Raw genomic sequence first — 19,650 nt, 5'->3', positions numbered from 1 at the left:
AATCCACAGACTTTACATCAAATAACATACATGCAAGTTGTTGTTAAGAAGTAACATTTTAAAAGACATTTTGGAACACCTCTACCCTGTTATAGACAGGAATTTGAGGTTCTGCATCTCAAATGCAAATGGAAATCCATGAGGTAGAAGATGAATGTGGCAGTAAAACATTATCACTATTTCTGCATGCATAAGGCAGGCATGCGGGTATCATTTGCCAGGCTGATATTGTGCTTCCTTTATGGCTTCACTAGCTACAACTAACACGTGCTGTTGTACAGCTTGTACCATTGGGGGAAGGTGCAATCTGCAGTTTTCTGGGTACTGCTACAAGCCCTATAATTCCTGATCACTGGCCATGCAAGCTGAGGTTCATGGGAGTTGGAGTCCAACATAATCTGGAAGATAAGAGGTTCCCAGGCCCTGTTGTGCCCATTTACTAAGTAAAATGGAAGGGAAATAATTCTGTAACTTTATAAGTACACAGAAGATTTTCACTATCTCTGTGAAAGGAAATCTCTGGTGGAATGATTTATTTACAAAAAATAAAATGGAAATAAAAAGCAATCCAGCCTCTTAAATGAAAAATTTAAAGTATGATTGACCAGAAACAGAAGAGTCTTGCTCTTCATTTCACAATTTTTGAACTTCTGTAACGGAGTCATTTTTTATCCAATATTTTGAAAACTTATAAACCTCATGAAACTGATGTCAGTTTCAAGAAGCTGTATGGATTATATACAAACTATCACTTCTATGCTTAGAAAGGCTAGACTACTGGAAACACCTTAACTGTGACTTCACTTCCATGGCTATATAATATGTAATAGTGGGAAAGTGATAAATGAGAATAATTGAAAACACATCACAACTTTGCTAGATGTGTAAGAAGTCTGAATATAAATATCAGTGAAGTAAGTGTTAGTACACAGTGCTAGATGGTTTGAAGATTTAGAATTAACAGACTTCACCCTTTAAGAACATTTTCATAGTGAAAAACTGCTAAAATCATTGACATTTTCGACAATGTATCACAGAAATCAAATTTGCCCTTTAGTTTTCCAAATCCCTTTGAATATGTATGGTGATAGGTAGTCATTTCTGCCCCCCAGCACAGGTTAGAATAATAAAACCATTGGACCATATTCCCTTAATGTTACACTGCCTGTAAGCAAATACCTTTGCCAGCTCAAGTGACAAACTCACCTTAAAAATCAAATCCTTTTTCCCATAGCGAAGCTCCTTCAGTTGGGCTTGGATCTTTTTTGACTGCAAGCAGAGGATAATACATTAATCCTTTAAGTAATTTATATTTTAAAACCTGCAGAGGAAAATATATTAAAGTTCAGGTAATAGGACAGTATATCCGGGGTGGGGGGAGGTTTGGTAAAATTACAACTGTTGATGAAACGAGCTGTGTTTGCTACAGCTATGCTGGTCTTGCATACATTATGCACATAAAACAAAGGGCCAAATTTACCACTTTATAAAGAACATGGCAAGAACAACTGACACGTCAAGAATGAGATTGCTATTAATACACATGTTGGCCTGGAACATGAGTGCAAAGTAAGCTAAGTCAGGTCAAGGAGACATTGCCTTTCCGTCTTTCACCCTTAAGCTCTCTTTGGCCCTCAAAAATGGGTGATCAGAGAACCCTTCTGAACAACATGAGGCACGGTGCAACAGAATGTTAAGGGAGGGCACATTACACAAAATTGAGTGGAGCCACTTTTCATGACTCTGTTTAACTCACAGAATATGGATCTGCACCTTGCCCCCCCCCCACAACCCCCCATCCTACTTTGTTTAGGTTTAATTTCCATTCTATCTCTATCTATATAAATTGGTATAATCAATTAGGGCTTGGAGCTATCCAGACTTTTCACAATTTGTAGTGAGAAAATATCTGTTGGATATTGTTTTCCATCACTTTGTATCTGCAAATAAACCACTCAGGAAATTCTTGTTTGCAACCACATGAAGATGTGTAACATGAAGCAGCTTGCTTCCATGGGGATTTAGTCGTGTTTACCACACCATCACAGAGACACACAATAAGTCTGCAAACCACTCTGGGAACAGCTGGAGCTGCTCTGACTAGGGCAGTGGTGGCCAAACTTGGCCCTCCAGCTGTTTTGGGACTACAACTCCCATCATCCCTAGCTAACAGGACCAGTGGTCAGGGATGATGGGAATCGTAGTCCCAAAACAGCTGGAGAGCCAAGTTTGGCCACCACTGGACTAGGGACACTCTGAGGTCCTGAGAAGTTGCTCAAAGGTTCCTGGTGGAAAGGTTCTGGTCATGCCATGCCCCCCATACTCTTTAAATTGCTTTCCCCTGAATTTTCTAATTCTGTTAAAGTGCTTTAGCGGGCTGGGTGGGGAGTGCTTTGAAGCACTGATGAGTGTAAACCCTATAAAGCTGCACACACAAGAGGAGCATTAGAGAAAGGACCTTGTAACCAAGGAGATTGTAACCAAGTGGTAGCTTAGTTCTATGCATATCTACTTGGATATGGAGTTCGCAGAGACTTCTACACTTGTAGATTTGTATGGGATGGCATCCTAAACCAGACTACAGGATTACCTGCCCCATTAGTTTCTAATCTAACCAGAAGTTGCACTGCAAAGTCTCAAGGAGGTATTTCCTAGCCCTGCTGCATGTGACCTTTTAAGCTGGGGAAGCCAGGGTTTGAATTTGAACCTATAATCGTATGCATGGAAAGCATGTCATCTAACACTGAACTGCAGGCACTCATGAGACAGGATCATTTTTCATAATTAAACTCTGCAGATCAGAAACATGAAGTGAACTTCCTCCCTACATGCTGAACTTCGCTTTGTCTCTTGCAGAAATTTTATTCAGCCGGTTCTATTTCACAGGCTGCCTAGTGGCGTGATGGCAGATTGGAATTGCAGGTACGAGACACTTCACTACAAGATAAATCTGAAAGCTTTTTTTTTTTCTTTTGCCTTTGGAACAATATTTAGAACACTGACTTCATGGTCTAGAGGGAGCAAAATCAACCTCAGAAAGAAAATGTTCATTGACAGCTACATGGCTACAGACCATTTTCACTTGGCTTAAAAACCCTATTAAGCTGAGAGCGACATTGGTTCGTGAGGGCAACTTTGATCTCATCCATGCTACACTGCTGTCTTTAATGTCACACTGGCCAGTCTTGCTTGAACATGATCTATTTTTTTTAAAATAAAAAAACCCCCAGAAGCAAGAGCAGAAATCCTGCAACCCCACCCCATAGCTATTTATTTTAGATAATTAACTTACAAATTTTAAAGGTATTATCATTCATTCCAATTGCGAAACTGATGCTGAATTATCTGCTTTGTTATAATCAGACTCAAGTTGCTATTAATTTTTCACTTTAATAATATTCAGTATATTGATAGCTCATTAATACTGAGTGAAACATTGGAAGCTGCATTATACCAAGTCAGAAAGCCTGTGTATCGGTGTTATCGGCTCTGAATGCAAGTGCTTCTCCAGAGCCTAAAGGTTTTGCTCATTTGCTGCTTCCTGATCCTTTCAACTGGGGTAGCTAGGGAATGAAGCATGGAAACCTTGTGCTTTGCCGCAGAGCTATTGTCCCTCCCCAAAAGAATTTAGAGCCTATTGCCTAATACTGTGAACCATGATCAGATGCAGGCCTACAAACAGGGCTGTTTCCAAACTATTTTGCAAATTAACATGCTGAGTATTTTAGCTTATTGACTAAGTTCAATATAATGTGACAGCACCAGAGTTATGCAAGCTGCTCCGAATCAGGGACCTCTCTTTGGAATCAGCAAGATTCCATATGTTTAAGTTATCTCATAGGAACATAGGAAACTGCCTTACACTCAGCAAAGTCACAGATCTATCTGTCTAGCTCAGTACACTACACTGATTAGAAGCAAATCTTCAGGGCTTCAGACAGGCGTCTTACTAGCCATACCATGCCTGGGATGGGCCAGAGTGCCAAGATCAACGCAGTGCCAATGCACTGGCAGAGCCAACCTGGCAATCCTGCTGGTGTATCTGTCCTGCACGGACCTCATTGCCACCTCACCCTTTCCCATCCTGGTAGGCAGCAGTGACATAGGTGTCCGGAGGTTAAGATGAGTGCCACTGTGCCATCCCATGGCCTGCTTTGGGGATAGGACGCTTTCTTATACCAATCCAATCCCTTGGTCCATCAAGCTTAGAATTGTCTACAATGACTGGCAGTGGGTCTTTCACAGCCCTGCTTGGAGATCTCTAGGATTTAACCCTGAACATTTTACATGCACAAGATGTCTTCTATCACTGAGCTATGGTTGCTGTTTTTAAGTGAAGAATGCATTACAGGTTCTGTTATATTCGGTAAACCCACAGCAAGGCAGGTTTATTATTAACAAACCTTCCTTTATAAAATGTATTTCTCTTAGAAAGGTGCTCAGTGAACAATTCTAGAAGCTTGTCAACTCACAAAGATCTATGGGCAAAAAATACTCAGGGGCGCAGATTTAATATGAGGCACCGGGAAGTAATATTCCCTGTTTACCATTTAAATGTAAACTCTCGTGTTACATTATTCACAGTTGTGTAGCAAATATTAAAATGTGCATAAACATCATGCAAAACAAACAGAAAAGGAACAGTTGTAAAGTAACAGTGCAGATAAAAATATGATGTTCCCAAATGAAATGTTATGGAGTTACAGAAGAAAACCACTGATGTTGGCTGCATCCACACAACTAAAATGATTCACGATTTAGATTAAAAAAGAAAATGGTGATTAATATGATGACAAAGAGGTGAGCATTCCTTCTTGCCACATTTTGTATATTGAAAAATTATTCAAATGATTGGCTAAAGATGTATTCAGGGAATCATGGTGAACCCTCTGGAAAAGGATATCCATATCTATATATCCTAATTTATGATACGTAGTTTTATTTAGTGCTGCATTGAAAAAGCAGCCCTTTTTGTTGGCTGCGAAATTGCCTTCCTGCTTTTAACTCCCCCCCACCCCCACCCCGCTTTTGAATGAGGACCTATGAACATGAATGAAGTTTTCTCACTGTTCATGGGGAGGCAGGGACACCTCTTATCTTCTGGCTTTTGTGTGTGGTTCTCAGCGCAAAATGGGAAGATAAGAGAGTACATTTTCCAGTTGCCTAGGTGGGCCTTGTGTCTGTCAAGGACTGCATTTCCCCAAGAGTAATCTGTTAGGGGCTGCACACAGGCAGTGAGAAGGAACACAGCCAGAAATAGGCAGGGTTACCTCCTTTTCGCTCTTATTTTCTGTCACTTGCTTCTGTGTCTTTCTTTCCTCTCTAGTAGTGTATTGGGGTGAAACAGCTAGCTCTTCCTATACCAAAGGGTTATTTCTGGTCCCTTGGTATGTCATCATTCATGGACAGATCAGCTATATACTTACCAACAATCTAGTGCATTAAAATATATATTAACAGTTTGTGGTGTTCATTCTATTATACTTAAAAGCAAAAATAAAAGGTGCAAGAGTACAAAAGGAATGAACAGACTTGAATAACCTGCACTTAAAAGAAGCAAGGAAGATCAGGTGAGTCAGAAAAGACATGGACTTATTCCATTTTACATTCATAATGGGTTTTCACTAGGGGCGTAATCTGGATTTTTTAAATTCAAACATGGATAACGGTCTGCTTAAAATTAGTGCAAACCTGATCATGTAAACTAGGCTGAATTGCCTTCACCAATGATTTCCGCAAATGTAATTTATCTAATAAGTGTGCCACATGAACAGGAGAGTGATCACAAATTTAATAATTTGGATTTAATTACAGTTGTCCTCTGTGAAATGACAATCACGTTTGTTGATTGCATTGCTGTTAACACTCCCTGAACCTTCTCTTCCTTTTTTTAAAGCATTGTGTTTTGATATTAATTTCTCAGTGCAGCATTGTCTTTTTAGAGCCTTGAAGAAAGAAAAATGTTCATTAAATATTCCCCCTAATCAGCTGTACTAAGATATGCTAAAAAAAATTAAATTGCTTAATCAATCAATTCATCCATTTATTAGCAAGACAGCCACCAAGCTCCCAACCCATTCTGTTGTACCTGACAGGGTACAGAACGCATGGCACTGTTTGGGTTCATCAATAATTCTACTCCTGAGGAACAGCGTAGGTGCCAAAGCTATTATTCTGCCACCAGTCATTCTTCTTTCAAGTATGATAGCAAGTGTGATAGCTTTGCATGATCCTGCTATGGCAACAGAATGAGGGATGGCTCACCAGAAATGTACTGTAGCTACCACAAAAGAAGCACAGTCCAATTTGTGTTAAAATGTGGCACAAATATATTTTAATGGTAGAAAGGGTCTGCCCCTTTTGTCTCTGCATTGTGATTGCAAAGAGATTCACACCTTACCATAGCCAAACATGTTATTATGCTGGGAAAGCAGAAATTAAGATTTTAAAGAAATGTTCTACTTCTCACCCTGTGAAAAGTATAAAATTATCTGTTTGCACAATAGAGGGGGTGACAGATTTCAAACAACCTTCTGCACATTTTGATTCTGCTGAAATCAACCGTTTTCAGCACAATACTTTTTTATCATGCTTTAACATCGTATCGCTGCTGATCTCAGAAACATCTGGAATGAGGGTCAAACTAAACATGCTGGCAGCAGATTGTGTTGCTTAGACACGGATCAGCCCCAGTCCAGTAGAAATATTAGGTGGGATATCTGTATCTTAAGTCAGAAGACAGGGGTTGTGAATTCATAGGCAGGAGGACAGCTTCTCAGAAAATAAGGTGGGCCATTTTGAGCCCCCCCCATCCGTCTATATTCTAAGCCAGTGTTTCCCAACCTTTTTTGGGCAAAGGCACACTTGTTTCATGAAAAAAATCTCGAGGCACACCACCATTACAGCCTCGTGACGTCAGCACGCAGCGTCATGCCGGGAGGGACATGAATTGCTAGCAAATTACATAATCACCTCCTTGAGGGCTGGCTCATCTTCTCCGAAGGCAGAACCCCATTAATTAACAGCACAGACTCACACCATAGCCAAGACGAGGGGGGAAAACCTCAGTCATGCACAGTCATGCACATGTGGGGGCTAAATGAGGACGAAGACCGGGCAGAGAGCAGGGTTCAAATCACCCCACCTGGCCAGGACAATCCCTGGGTGCTCCCTTGGGCCACTCGCCTGACCCACCTCGCAGGGCTGTTGTTGCGAGGATAACACAGGGAGAACCACGTGCGCCCCCGGGAGCTCCTTGGAGGAGAAAGCGGGCGATGAATGCAATGCACGAAATATATGAGAGGCGACCAGGTTTTGCAGGTGAGGGGCCCCCGCCAGCCTCCGCTTCCAACACCCGGCGCAACGACGCCGAAGTTTCCCCCCGGGCTCGGCTCGGGGAGCAGCGCTGCTCCCCCCCGGCTCCCCTTCGCCCTCCCGGCTCTCTCTGCCGCCCACTGGGGACCCCCCTCACCTGCCAAGTCCGGAGCGCCGGTGGAAGTTGCATGCATGCATGCAGGGCGCCGCGTTGCCATTGCATTGCACTGCACTCCATGCAACGCCTGCACGCATGCATTGCCTTGCACGCCCGCCAAGGGGTCTCCCCGCGGTCCGATGCATCCCCTCCGGCGCGGATGCAACATTGCAAAAATAAAAACCCCCCGACGCAGCCCTACCTGGGGGGCAGCCTCCGCCTCCGCCGCTCCGCCTCCGCGGGGATCCCCGGGCTCCATCCTGCCGCCCGATCTCCGGGGGGCGCAGGCAGGCTGCGCGGGGTCTGCGCGGAAGAGCCCCTGCCCGCCCGGCCGCCGCCGCTGCGCTCATTCCATGGCCGGGAGAAGAGCGCTTCAAACAAAACGCCCGGCCCGCCAGGCCACGCTGGGAAACGTAGTTCACGCACCCCGCGCGGGCGCGGAGCCCAAGGGCGAGGGGACTACGGATCCCGGCAGCCCCCCGCGCCGGGGACGGAGGGGGAGAGGCCGGGTGCAGGGATGGAGGGACGGGTGGGCGAGCGAGTGAGTGAGTGGCAGCCGCCAAGCCTTGGCCGAGAGCCAGGAAGGGCCTCCCCGGAGGAGGAGGAGGAGGAGGAGGGAGGCGCAGAGCGGGAGGGAGGGAGGGAACCCCAGGGGTCATCTAGTGACGGCGCCCCAATCGAAAATTTGACTTTTAAAAAATAAAATCTTTCAATTTTTTAATTTGTCCCGCGGCACACCAGGCAACATCTCGCGGCACAGTAGTGTGCCGCGGAACAGTGGTTGGGAAACACTGTTCTAAGCCAATCGGATGTGAACATGAGGAAAGTCACACATCTGTACTTGAAATGGCTCAATCTGTGGTATGGACCTGCGAGGCACCAACTTGGAGCTCCTCAACCTTGCCAACACCATGCCTTGTCACCATCCTAATGACCATTAGTACTGCTGCCACTTATGGGCACCACTGCCACTTCCTCCTTGCATGAACTGCTGCTTTGTGACACTCTGAAAAGCCTAAACTATGAGCCCAGATCACAGGTGCTGACTCAGATGCACAACCACTTTTGCATTGAAGTTTGTCTTCGTTATAGCTGTTCACCCCACCAAATTCCTCAGATGCTCCTAAAACTCTATTTCTGGTGCTCAAGTGGTTCAAAAGAACTGAGGTGCCCTTTAACAATGACTCAGGGTGGCTGCTGTTTTAAAATGACAATGTGTCCTTTCTCAGATTTTCAACCCATGGCCTGCAGCTGCATATCCAGTTACAGTGGTACCTTGGTTCTCAAACTTAATCCGCTCCAGAAGTCCGTTCCAAAACCAAAGTGTTCCAAAATCAAGGCTCGCTTTTCCATAGAAAGTAATGCAAAATGGATTAATCTGTTCCAGACTTTTAAAAACAACCCCTAAAACAGCAATTTAGCTTGAATTTTACTATCTAATGAGACCATTGATCCATAAATTGAAAGCAATAAACAATGTACTGCAGTCACACAATCAATCAATCAGTAGCTGAACTGGGTTCCACACAGTCACAAAAACAAAACAAAAAAGAGTCACAAAACAAAAACTCAAAATAAATAGCAAAAACTGACAGACCTCAGCAAAACACTCAAAACAGAAGCGTAGCACTCCAAACAGAGCACATTCGGCTTCCCAAAAAAAATTCACAAACTGGAACACTTACTTCCAGGTTTGCAGTTGCGGGTTCCAAGTTGTTTGAGTACCAAGGCATTTGAGAACCAAGGTACCACTGTACTTCTGTGACATGTTAGCTGAGGTCTTTGCTGAAATTTCATCTGCTGGTTGGGGGACAGGGATGCTATCACAATATTGATGAATGATATTCAACTAAGTCCTACCTAAGTTATTTATGTTTATTAACCTGAATGGGTCTCCTCTCAATAGGACTAGCATTGACTACCACTCTCTGTTTGTAGAAATATTTTGCACGTTTGACACAAGAGTTTCTGAATGTGAAACAAACTGAAAATTCCAGTGTACACATCCTATTCCCAGCATATACATATCATATGGCTTTTCTCTAACCCATGTGTGTGAAAATATGAAGCATCAACATTGCAAGGTTTTTGAAACAGTGGTTGGGCTTTTTATTAGATTTGAAACATTGCTTAGGAGTTTTATTCGCAATGTTTTCTATCCATTTCCCCCTTAAAGCAGATGAAATAGCAGAATTTTTATGATTTGCTGCACAAAGGACTTCAAGACTCTTATGCTTGGACACATGTTTGCTTTATGAAGGAACATGTAAGAATCTACTGTAGGTAACCAGACACTTTTGTGCACAGGATTATCTTGACACTTGCACAGAATATTTTTTTACTCCTGAAATAAATTTGTGCAGTGGCAGACTTGGGTATTATTGTTCCCTGTCCAAGGCCAAAAAGTGCCTCCACCCACTAGTCCTTGGGCTGCCCTCCCAAAGGTGGGTAAGGAGTCACTTGGCTTTGGGAAGGAGGCACGAGAGCTCAGCAGGGTCCCACAGCCCTCCCATCTTTTTTTCAAATCTGGGAAAGTGCTAACTAGGTTTTGGGAAGGAGAGGGGTGGACTCTAGGACCCTGTCAGAGCCTCTTTCCTCCTTTCCAAAGCCCAGCACCTCGCTCACTGGGCTTTGAGATGACACCCCCTAGGCTCAGCACCCAATGAGTGCTCACCCTTGCACATCCCTAAATCCGCCCCTGATTTGCAACAGGCTTCACCAATAAATCATTTCCTCCACTGGGCTTGCTGGGGTCAGAACAAAACAAATCCTACTCACCTCTTCAGCATGAATGCCGCAAAGCTTGCTTCCAGAAAGGAGTTTATTTTTCAGGCTTTTGTTCTAAAGGGAGGAGAATAAATATATAGATATATATCACCAGCATGCATTAAAATATTAAGAAATCATCTAAATATTTTAGCATGGTATATGTAAATATGATATTTAGGATAGCAGTGAGGACAAAAATACATTAAGAATGAAGATAAATATATAAATAGCACAAGTAGCATTTTCTCTTTCCTAGATGCCTGTGGAATTTACTTTTAAATAATCATTTGAGGAGACAGAAAAGCATACTTAAGTTTTCAAAAATAGACTGTCAATAAAGGTGGAAAGTATTTGTTTGGACTAGCCACAATATGGGATAGAAAGGGTGATAAGTTATGGAAAGACACTTTCTCCCACTGTTGACTTCAATGAAGCAATTCTAGTTTTTGCTATGTATGGACTTTGTCCCTAGTTTTAGTGCATTTTCAGCACATGAAGGGGCTTGTCTGAACTCCCCCGATGTCTACACACATAAACGTCACTAGCTCAAGTGGAAGCTGCATTGGCACAGGGAATAATCATGTGAAGCATCCTTGTCACAAGTCACCACGCTTCAAATTTGACTGGATACGAAACCACGTGGGACCTGCAAATACTGTTCAAGCAATTCAAGAACTGCCCCCACAGTCTTGTTACTTGGTAGCCGATTTAATATACAGATTCTGTAAACAGAGAGACTGATTCTATTTTAATTCCATTCATCGTCAGGCTAAGAATACAGTGAAGCGGACCAGAAGCCTATGTTTGCTTATATGCAGGCACCAAACTAGCCACACATTTTAGTGTATGTGAAAAATTTCCCAGATACTTTGCAACAAAAGCTGTACCAAGTCTTTTCACTCTTCCCCCACCTCCATTTTCTGCCCTCATTATTGCACAGAAACCCATTACTATCTATATTTCATTACATGTGGGATATTAAGAAGCCTCATGAAAAAGCTAAAGTGGTTTCTAATGGATCTTATGTTTTTTTAAACACCATGCTACTCCAATCGAGGAGAGCTTGCATAATTAATACCACATTTTTAATATATTAACAACATTTACGACATTGACAAGCAGTGCAGATGTTCTGGATACAGGATGATCCTGTAGAGTAAAGTGAGAGGCAGACTGCAAAAATTGCTTTCAGGCAATTTCCCATTTCTGGCTTTTTTACAGCAAGTGTAATAATAGTATAGCACTTACTTACAGAGTCAAATAAAGCTCAGGAACCATTGTCTCGAGCCCTGGAGGCCCTATTTCTTTTCTATAAAACGCCACTTTGAGAAGGAATGATTCTGAGCAGAGAAACAGCAGGGAGAAGACTCATCACTGTGTTGCTTTGCCCTGCAAAGGGTACTGAAACATGTTTTGGCAGCAACCCAACATGGGCAAAGTGGATGTCGTGGGATATGAAGAGGCATATAAGTAAAGGATTAAGCACTCTCTCTTCTACTGTTGTTTCTCTACCCCTCCTGAGGTGTGTGTGTGTGTGTGTATTTCCCTTTTTTTAAAAAAGGTCATCACGATTCAGTACATTCACTTGGATGCAACATGTGTTTAGGTCTTGTGAGTTAATTATTTGGGGAAATCACCATGAAATTGGTGCATAATCTTTACAATTAAAAAAAAATGTTGGTCTGGAAAGCTTTTCACACTAGATAAGACAATCAAAACTAGATGATTGTATCACAAGGAAGATGAAGGCTAGGGGTCTTCAGGAACCTCTCAAGGGAAGAAGAAGAAGAAGAAGAGGAGGAGGAGGAGGAGGAGGAGGAGGAGGAGGAGGAGGAGGAGTTTGGATTTGATATCCCGCTTTATCACTACCCGAAGGAGTCTCAAAGAGGCTAACATTTTCCTTTCCCTTCCTACCCCACAACAAACACTCTGTGAGGTGAGTGAGGCTGAGAGACTTCAGAGAAGTGTGACTAGCCCAAGGTCACCTAGCAGCTGCATGTGGAGGAGCGGGGACGCAAACCCGGTTCACCAGATTACGAGTCTACAGCTCTTAACCACTATACAACACTGGCACTTGGGAGTGCCTAAGGAGGAGTGGCTTGCGATTTTGCTCCCAAATTCAATAGCTCCATTTTATTAGTGGGAAGGACCATTTAATAAGTCGAATGAACTCCAGTTGGCTGAGGTGGGAAGTAATCTGAATATGCAGAGATTAAACATCAGGAAGAACTTTCTGACAGTAAGAGCTGTCCAACAGTGGAACGGACACCTTCCTTGGTGGTAGACTCTCCTTCCTTGGAGGTTTTAAAACAGAGTTTGGCTGGCCATCTGTCTTAGATGCTTTAGTTGAGATTCCTGCATTGCAAGGGGTTGGACTAGATGACCCTTGGGGTATCTTCCAACTCTATGATTCTATGATTCTGTGATTCTATTAACTACAGACAGGGTCAGTCTGGGGAGAGGGATTGCCCCTCTTCCTGGAGAGGAGGCAGAAGAAAGGTTTCTGCTTGTCACAACCAGTAGGAGGAATATCAGAGGAATATCCTTCACCTTGATGCAATAACTCTCAGGAAAAATGAAATGAAAAGAAAAGGGCTAGAGCATTTCTCTTTGATTAATTTCTGTTAAATGCCATCCCATTACTTTTCACACTGCAGCACGCAGTGCCTAGGAAATCCACATCAAAACATATTTCAAAAATGAAATATGTGAAGTCTTTCAATGACAAGCAGCTGTAAATGATATGGAAACGAAGCCTTATGCATTTGATTCTTTTAGATAAGCACACTGCAGTAGTAATGCAAATTTATTTCTAACTAGTAATAGCATCCTCTAAAATTATGCATGGGAAACATGTTATCAATTGAAACAGAATATTAATTGAATTCAGTACATCAAGCCAGATTTAAGTCTGCATTCTAATGGAAACTCTGAAAGTTTGAGTTGTAAATAAGACATTTCTTAGTTTTATTGGATGAAATCTGCTTGCTAAGACCGATGCAAAAAATAATTCCCATTCACTGTTTACATTTGAAATCCCTCATGTGTCCTTTGCACAATTCCTGGGTAATGACAGCATGCAGCATCTTGTTTCACACACATTTTAACTTGTTCCTGTCTATTACCCACTGAAAGTGGCTCCTTCTGCAATGATAAATCGCTTCAAGCTGCTTGATGCAGGTGTTTGTGGCACTATGAGGCAATGAAGAGGAACTACAATATTATTCTACAGAGAACTCAGAATTCACACTTTCAGCACATCTCCTCGATTCTTTGGAGCACCTATGCAAAGCCAGTCAATCAGCACAAACTGGAAGAGACTAAGGGTTTTCTGCCGTGCATTAATTGACTTTGTCCTCAACAAGGGTACATGCCTGAGCTGGCATTTCACAGCTATAGTCTACAATGTCCCTTTTGTTCTGATGCCAAGGGCCAGTTGGTCTAAGCCATCCTTAGGTTACTTTACACCTGCTGAGTCTTATGCTGTGCCAAGGGCATTTTTTAAATATACTTATGGATTGACTCTACAATTTTTTTGCATAGAGCAGGGGAGCCTCAGAGCAGCAGCAATGCACTTCAGCTTTGGGGAGCTTACATCTTTCTTACTTTATTTGGATTTTTTCCTCTGGCCCGGTGTTCAATATTGTAAACCCAGAGCAAAGTATCCAGGCAGGAGACAGTGGGAAATCTGGCACAAAAAGTGATTTTCTTTCCAAAGACAAATGCAGAGACTCTGAACTACAGTTCGATCTTCTCAGGCCAGAGAAGAGGAGGTCAAGGGCATCACAGCGCTCCGAAGGATAACTCGATTAATTATAAACCAATCCGAAAGAAAGCTTGAGAGGAATACTGAAAGCTGGCTGCATTTTCACAGTGAACAGAAAGAAATCTGAGACCTGGGAAGGACATGGTAAGCCTAAGGCAAGAACATCACACTCTTCACCTCAAATTAAGAATGAGTTTGAAGGTAACTTCTATTCACTGTTAAAGCAGGAGGTGCTAAATTCAGTGATAATTACTGTGCTAATGCGTTGCTCATTTGGCTATGATACCTCTGGAGGTGATTATGGGGGAGGGACATTGAATCTACACAGAGTGCATATCCCAGTTGTTACACTTCACTAACGTTTGCAACTGCTTCTTGTACCACCAGCCCACTCCACACTACAAGCAAGTGCAGTTGAGCAACCCACAAGGTCCCTGCCATCTCTGCTGAGGGAATCATGCTTTGAACCTGCAAAAAAGGATAGCTCCTTCTTCAAAGGTACTTGTTTTAACTCAATTTCATGGCTTCCACCTTAGTACCAAACAGAGAGTGGGAAGAGTCCATAAAGAAACACCTTTATCCTAACATTCACCAACACTGACACCTTTACTTCTTTATGCAGGGCCCTAGTTATGGAACTCACTCCCATAGAAGGTGGTGATGCCCGCCAATGGCCTTGAAAGAGGAGCAGACAAAATCATTGAGGTCTATTGATGACTACTAGCCACAATAGCTACACTAGGCCCTCCATGTTTGTAGCAGCAATGTTTCTGAATACCAGTTGCTGGAAATCACAGGAGGGAAAAGTGCTCTTGTGCCTGAATCATCCTTGCAGGTTTCCCACACGCATCTGGTTGGCCATTGTGAGAACAGAATGCTGGACTAGATAAGTCATTGCCCTGATCCAGCAGGGCCTTCATATGCTCTTAAGTTTAGTAGTGTCTATATAAAAACAGGAAACTGCCTTATCCCAGGTCACATTGTTGTGGGAATGCTCAGGGAGGCAGGAGAGGATATATTGTTTATTAATATCCTTCCTAACTTGCGCTAGCAAGTTCTATAACTTAGCAGAGTTTTACATTCCCCTTTAAAATGCACAGCAGAAAGCTGGTTGCAGTCTTGCTTAAGCCTCTCACTATCAGTATTGAATTGTATGTTCCTGGTAAGTTCCCTTTTAATCCCTCTTAAAAAGAATAAACATGCCACAATCTTGTGTTAAGTATGTAAAAGAAGTTTACTCACATCATCAGTTCACAGTTGGATCCCTGAAGGCAGACTTAGTTACATACGTGTTGATCTATCCCATATGGGGATAATCCCTGTTGGCTAAAAGTCAACAGAGCATTTCTAGCTAAAAAAAACTGCTGCAACGACAGATGAAGTCAAAGAGAGGAAGTCAAAGAGAGGGGAGAGTGTGCTATGTGACTTGCCCTTTTGTTACCTGGGCAGGTAAGGTCACGCCCACCTCTGGTCACATGCAGAGGAAGTATCTCGCAGCCAGGAAGAAACAAAGTTTTTGACTGGCTGGACCAAACATTCCCCCGCATGTCCACTCTAGGAAAACAAGGAATGCTGTACTTGACTGCTACTTATGGATCACATCCCACAATTGTCACACTATTTCTCTAGCTGTCCCAGTATTGCCGGCAGCTCTCAAAGTTCTTACATGAGGTCTAGTTAGAACATTGGACTAGGACCTAGGAGACCAGGGTTCAAATCCCCACTTAGTCATGAAGCTAATTGGATGACTTTGGTCCAGTCACTGTCTCTTAGATGAACCTGCCTCACAGAGTTGCTGTGAGGGGGGAAATGAGGAGGGTGAAAACTGTGTATGCCACCACACTGAGCTCCTTCAGGAAATGCTGAATAGAAATAAGTAAATAAACTGGAAATAACAGAGATTGAACTTAGAACCTTCTGCATGCAAAGCTTTACCTCTGAGCTATGGAATTTCTAAGATCCTCAGGTACACTTTGAGAATGACTCATGCATGAGCAAATTTGATTAAAAACTTAATTTGCCTGAATGCTTTTTCTTTTTCTTTTTAAGAGACATTTTGGACAGTTAACCTCCTTCCTTGCCCATCCCCATGGCACAGGTATACCAGTGATCAGTGTAGAAGCTTGCTGACAGCATGGTGAATAATGATGTCATATTTACTTATTAAAGCAATACTCAACAAACCTCACAAGATGACAGGCTAAATTTATCAAGGGCACTCATGGGAACCTGTTGCGAAGAGCAAATGAACATTGTTGTTTATTGTTGGAGTGTTATTTGGTGTTGCTGAGCTCTGACCACATTGCAGTGACAGGCATTGTTTTGCATCTTGATGAATACTGATGATATTCCTTCTCTTGCAGTTTGCAAAGCACATTTAACCTGTGCTCAGGTTGGGCAAATAATCTGGCTGTTCAACTAATTATAACATTGTATTCATAATAATAGGTTGATGAGCATGATAATTCAGAGGATGATACTGTCCAGCTTATTTTTCACTACTCTTCATTTTATTATTTCAACTACTGTTTTGCGCATCTAACCTGCCCTATCTTCAAGACTCAGGATGGGCACAACACAGAAGCTAACACCAAGAAGCTAACACAACAGAGCCTTCCCAAGTTCCCTTCTTGCTGTACACAAGCCTTGTTTTAAACTTCCACTCCCTGCCACTCAGTGTCACCCTTTGCATGCTCCCTCAAACCTCTGACATTTTTTAAAATTGTCACTTTTTCCTGTCAGTGTTCTTCATCCCTGCTTCATTCAAACCTCTGTCATTGTTTAAATTTACCACATTACATGATATAGCCAGTTGCCTACTGACCTACAGAATCAGCATGTGAGTTAGAGCCCTGACGGTTTGGTCAAGCAAAATTTACTTATGCCTGGATTTGATTTCTACACTGATGAATGGTCTTAAACCGTCATTCAGGCTTGGACAAAGATTGCAACGAGGCACCTGTGATCTTTTTCTGAAGGCATTTGCTGTCTTACTGTCTAGGAATAAGTTTAAAGAAAGCAATTGTCCTGAACAAGTCACGCAATACAGTGATCAGTTAAGGAAAAAGGAAATGGATGTTCTCTGAGACCCAATCCAAATGTTATACTCAACCCATCTCAGTCATGAGTTTTCTCCCTCCCACAACCCCTATATGTCGTATTTATGACAAGTATAAGACATTATTATGGGATATGTGCACATTCACTTAGCAAATGCTGTCACAGACTGCCTGCAAGGTATGTCAGGTCAAAGCCTACTAGGGACCACAACACTTATCTGCATGCAAAACTACTGGAAGGTAGGGCAGAATTAAGCACCACTTTAATAGGATTCTGATCATCCACCCTTTCTGGAGATGCAACTTTATTATTTTCCTCATCTGTAGGCTACTTGAATTGTCTTTAAAAGCATCCCCATTCACAGTGCAATAATCCACACAGTAACCAGGTCCAGACATTACGAAGGCATTCATTCAATGCTTTTTATATTAATAGAAAATATATTTTATACTTAACCACCAAGTTAAGCATATGAAACATAACTGCTCAAATAGCCAGGGGTTTATTTTTTAATAACCACTTTCCCTTTAAAATACAGTAATTGTTAACACTAAACATAGCCCTTAGATTTAGTGAAAATGTCTCATTAAATCCAAAATAAATGAATCACTAAGGTAATTTGGGTAATATACAAGAGCAGTGAAGTGTTTGCATCCTCTTCTCATTAAGCACATTTAATAACTAAAATCTGTTCTTGGTCTATGACATTATTGCTTGCTTCAGTTCCTAGTAATTTCAGCATCCCAACTGATAGGAACCATAAGCAAAACATGCAAAATCTTGGTGACCATATTAATGCATGACTGTATTTCCTTTATTAACTCATTAACAATATTTAAATCTGGTATAAACACCTAGCAAGACAGAAGGGAAGGGCCATGTGGGACCATGGCAAGCATTAGGGTCCACAGTGGAAGAAAACCCTAATTAAAACCTGTGAGATTGTCCCACTGGTGTTCATCAGTAGCATCTAATTCAGTAAGTGAACCAATTCACATCTTTCTGCTAAACATGAAGAGCTCCACTGATTGGTTGTGCTTCCCCTTCAATGTGTCAAATGCCGCCATTTCTATAATAATACACCAGAACCTATTCTCATATAAAGCATCAGCAAATGACATGACCCTTTCTGAACTGTAACATGTCAGGACAGAGATTGCAGATTTGATGCTTAGCAGCTTCTCGTTGTAACAGTTTGCTCATGTTTACATGAGCAAACTAGACTCTGTGACGTTTTGAAAGTTTCTGTCACAAATAGTTGGCACTGCTGCATGAGACTTGAATGAAAGTAGCTCCGACAAAAAGAAATGTTATCAGGCCCTACTTTTGACCATACAGTTAATATCTAATATTAAATAGCAGGCAAAGTACTGTTCAGTGGGAGAAAAAACAACACCATTATGCAGGAAGGCTCAGTACAAATTAACCAGTGTCTTCTCTCGGATATTAAGAAGTGGGGGCATAGTGTTTGTTTATGCAAGGAGAATCACGTTCTCTTTCAGAAAATTATTTCCCACAATCAATGCCAATCTAGACATTTTACCCACTGTCTGGAAGGCGTTATTTGTTTTGATCAAGATAAATTTGAGTCTGCTTTCCCTTAATGAATAGAGTAAATCAAACTATGCCGAGCCCATCTTCAAGACATTTTATATAGGAATCATTTCTCCTTCCCAAAACAAAACAACAAAAAAACAAAACTGCATTGTGCTTCTCTGGACGATGACAGGGCTGATTGCCAAAATGAGCTATTTCCCATTTCCTATTAAATGATGGCTCTTTACAGAGGTTTGATAGCACAGGGGAGGGTGCGTGGGGAGGAAACAGCAGTGAAGGGCAAATAAATATCTTTGAACATCCTACTGTGTTTTCGTTAGCAGCGTTGGTATTGTGAGTTATGCAAATTGTTTTTCAGCAGAGTAGGAGTTTGCTTTATATGACATGAAATGGTGAATTTGCTAAAATCCAGGAAGGGTTGCCCAGCCCTTCAATCATACAAGAGAAAGATAAATTGACTTTCATGCAGCTTACTATAAGGAATCTAAATGAAGTGGAGTGGGGGGGGGGAATTTCAGCCAGAGAAATGGATGATAACTTTTATAAACAAGAATAACGCATAAGAGACAATAATGAATGTGTGAGAGTGGAGGAGCCACAACCTCAGAGAGAGAACATCATTCAAAATCAGTCTATGATCCTACACATACATGTGTGTTCACACATGCACATACACACTCCAATGCCCTCTTCTTATTTGGCTCCTAACATGACAGACAGATGATAAATTACGGTAACTGGATTAGAAAAGGAAGGAAGGAAGGAAGGAAGGAAGGAAGGAAGGAAGGAAGGAAGGAAGGAAGGAAACAGGTGTGGCAACACCTGTGGCCCTCCAAATGCTGGAGTACAACTGCCATCATCCCTGACCATTAGACATGCTGCCTGAGGCTGATTAGAGTTGAGTTCAACAACATATGGAGGTCCAGAGGTGACCCACCCTGGAAAAAGGATGATAGATAAAAGTGACGTATGTAGGAACCCAATGAGATGTGGGGAGCGTTGACAATGGACCGAGATGTAAAGGTGT

The 19,650-nt window shown here is 42.2% G+C and overlaps 1 protein-coding gene across 3 annotated transcripts in view; it reads right to left on the bottom strand.

Moving 5' to 3' along the window:
• Positions 1 to 19,650, bottom strand: part of LUZP2 (leucine zipper protein 2) — a 320,774-nt gene that overhangs the window by 84,277 nt on the left and 216,847 nt on the right. For all 3 annotated transcript variants that reach the window (XM_077929673.1, XM_028729249.2, XM_077929685.1), the window contains exons 6-7: positions 10,250 to 10,312; positions 1,207 to 1,269 (exon numbers count right to left, since the gene is read on the bottom strand). In XM_077929673.1, coding sequence (XP_077785799.1) covers positions 1,207 to 1,269; positions 10,250 to 10,312 — 126 coding nt within the window. The remainder of the gene's footprint in view (positions 1 to 1,206; positions 1,270 to 10,249; positions 10,313 to 19,650) is intronic.

This window comes from Podarcis muralis, chromosome 1, assembly GCF_964188315.1.
Source record: "Podarcis muralis chromosome 1, rPodMur119.hap1.1, whole genome shotgun sequence".
Lineage (NCBI taxonomy): Eukaryota > Metazoa > Chordata > Lepidosauria > Squamata > Lacertidae > Podarcis > Podarcis muralis.
Note: the sequence above shows the minus strand (reverse complement) of the source record. Positions and strands in the feature narration are given on the sequence as shown.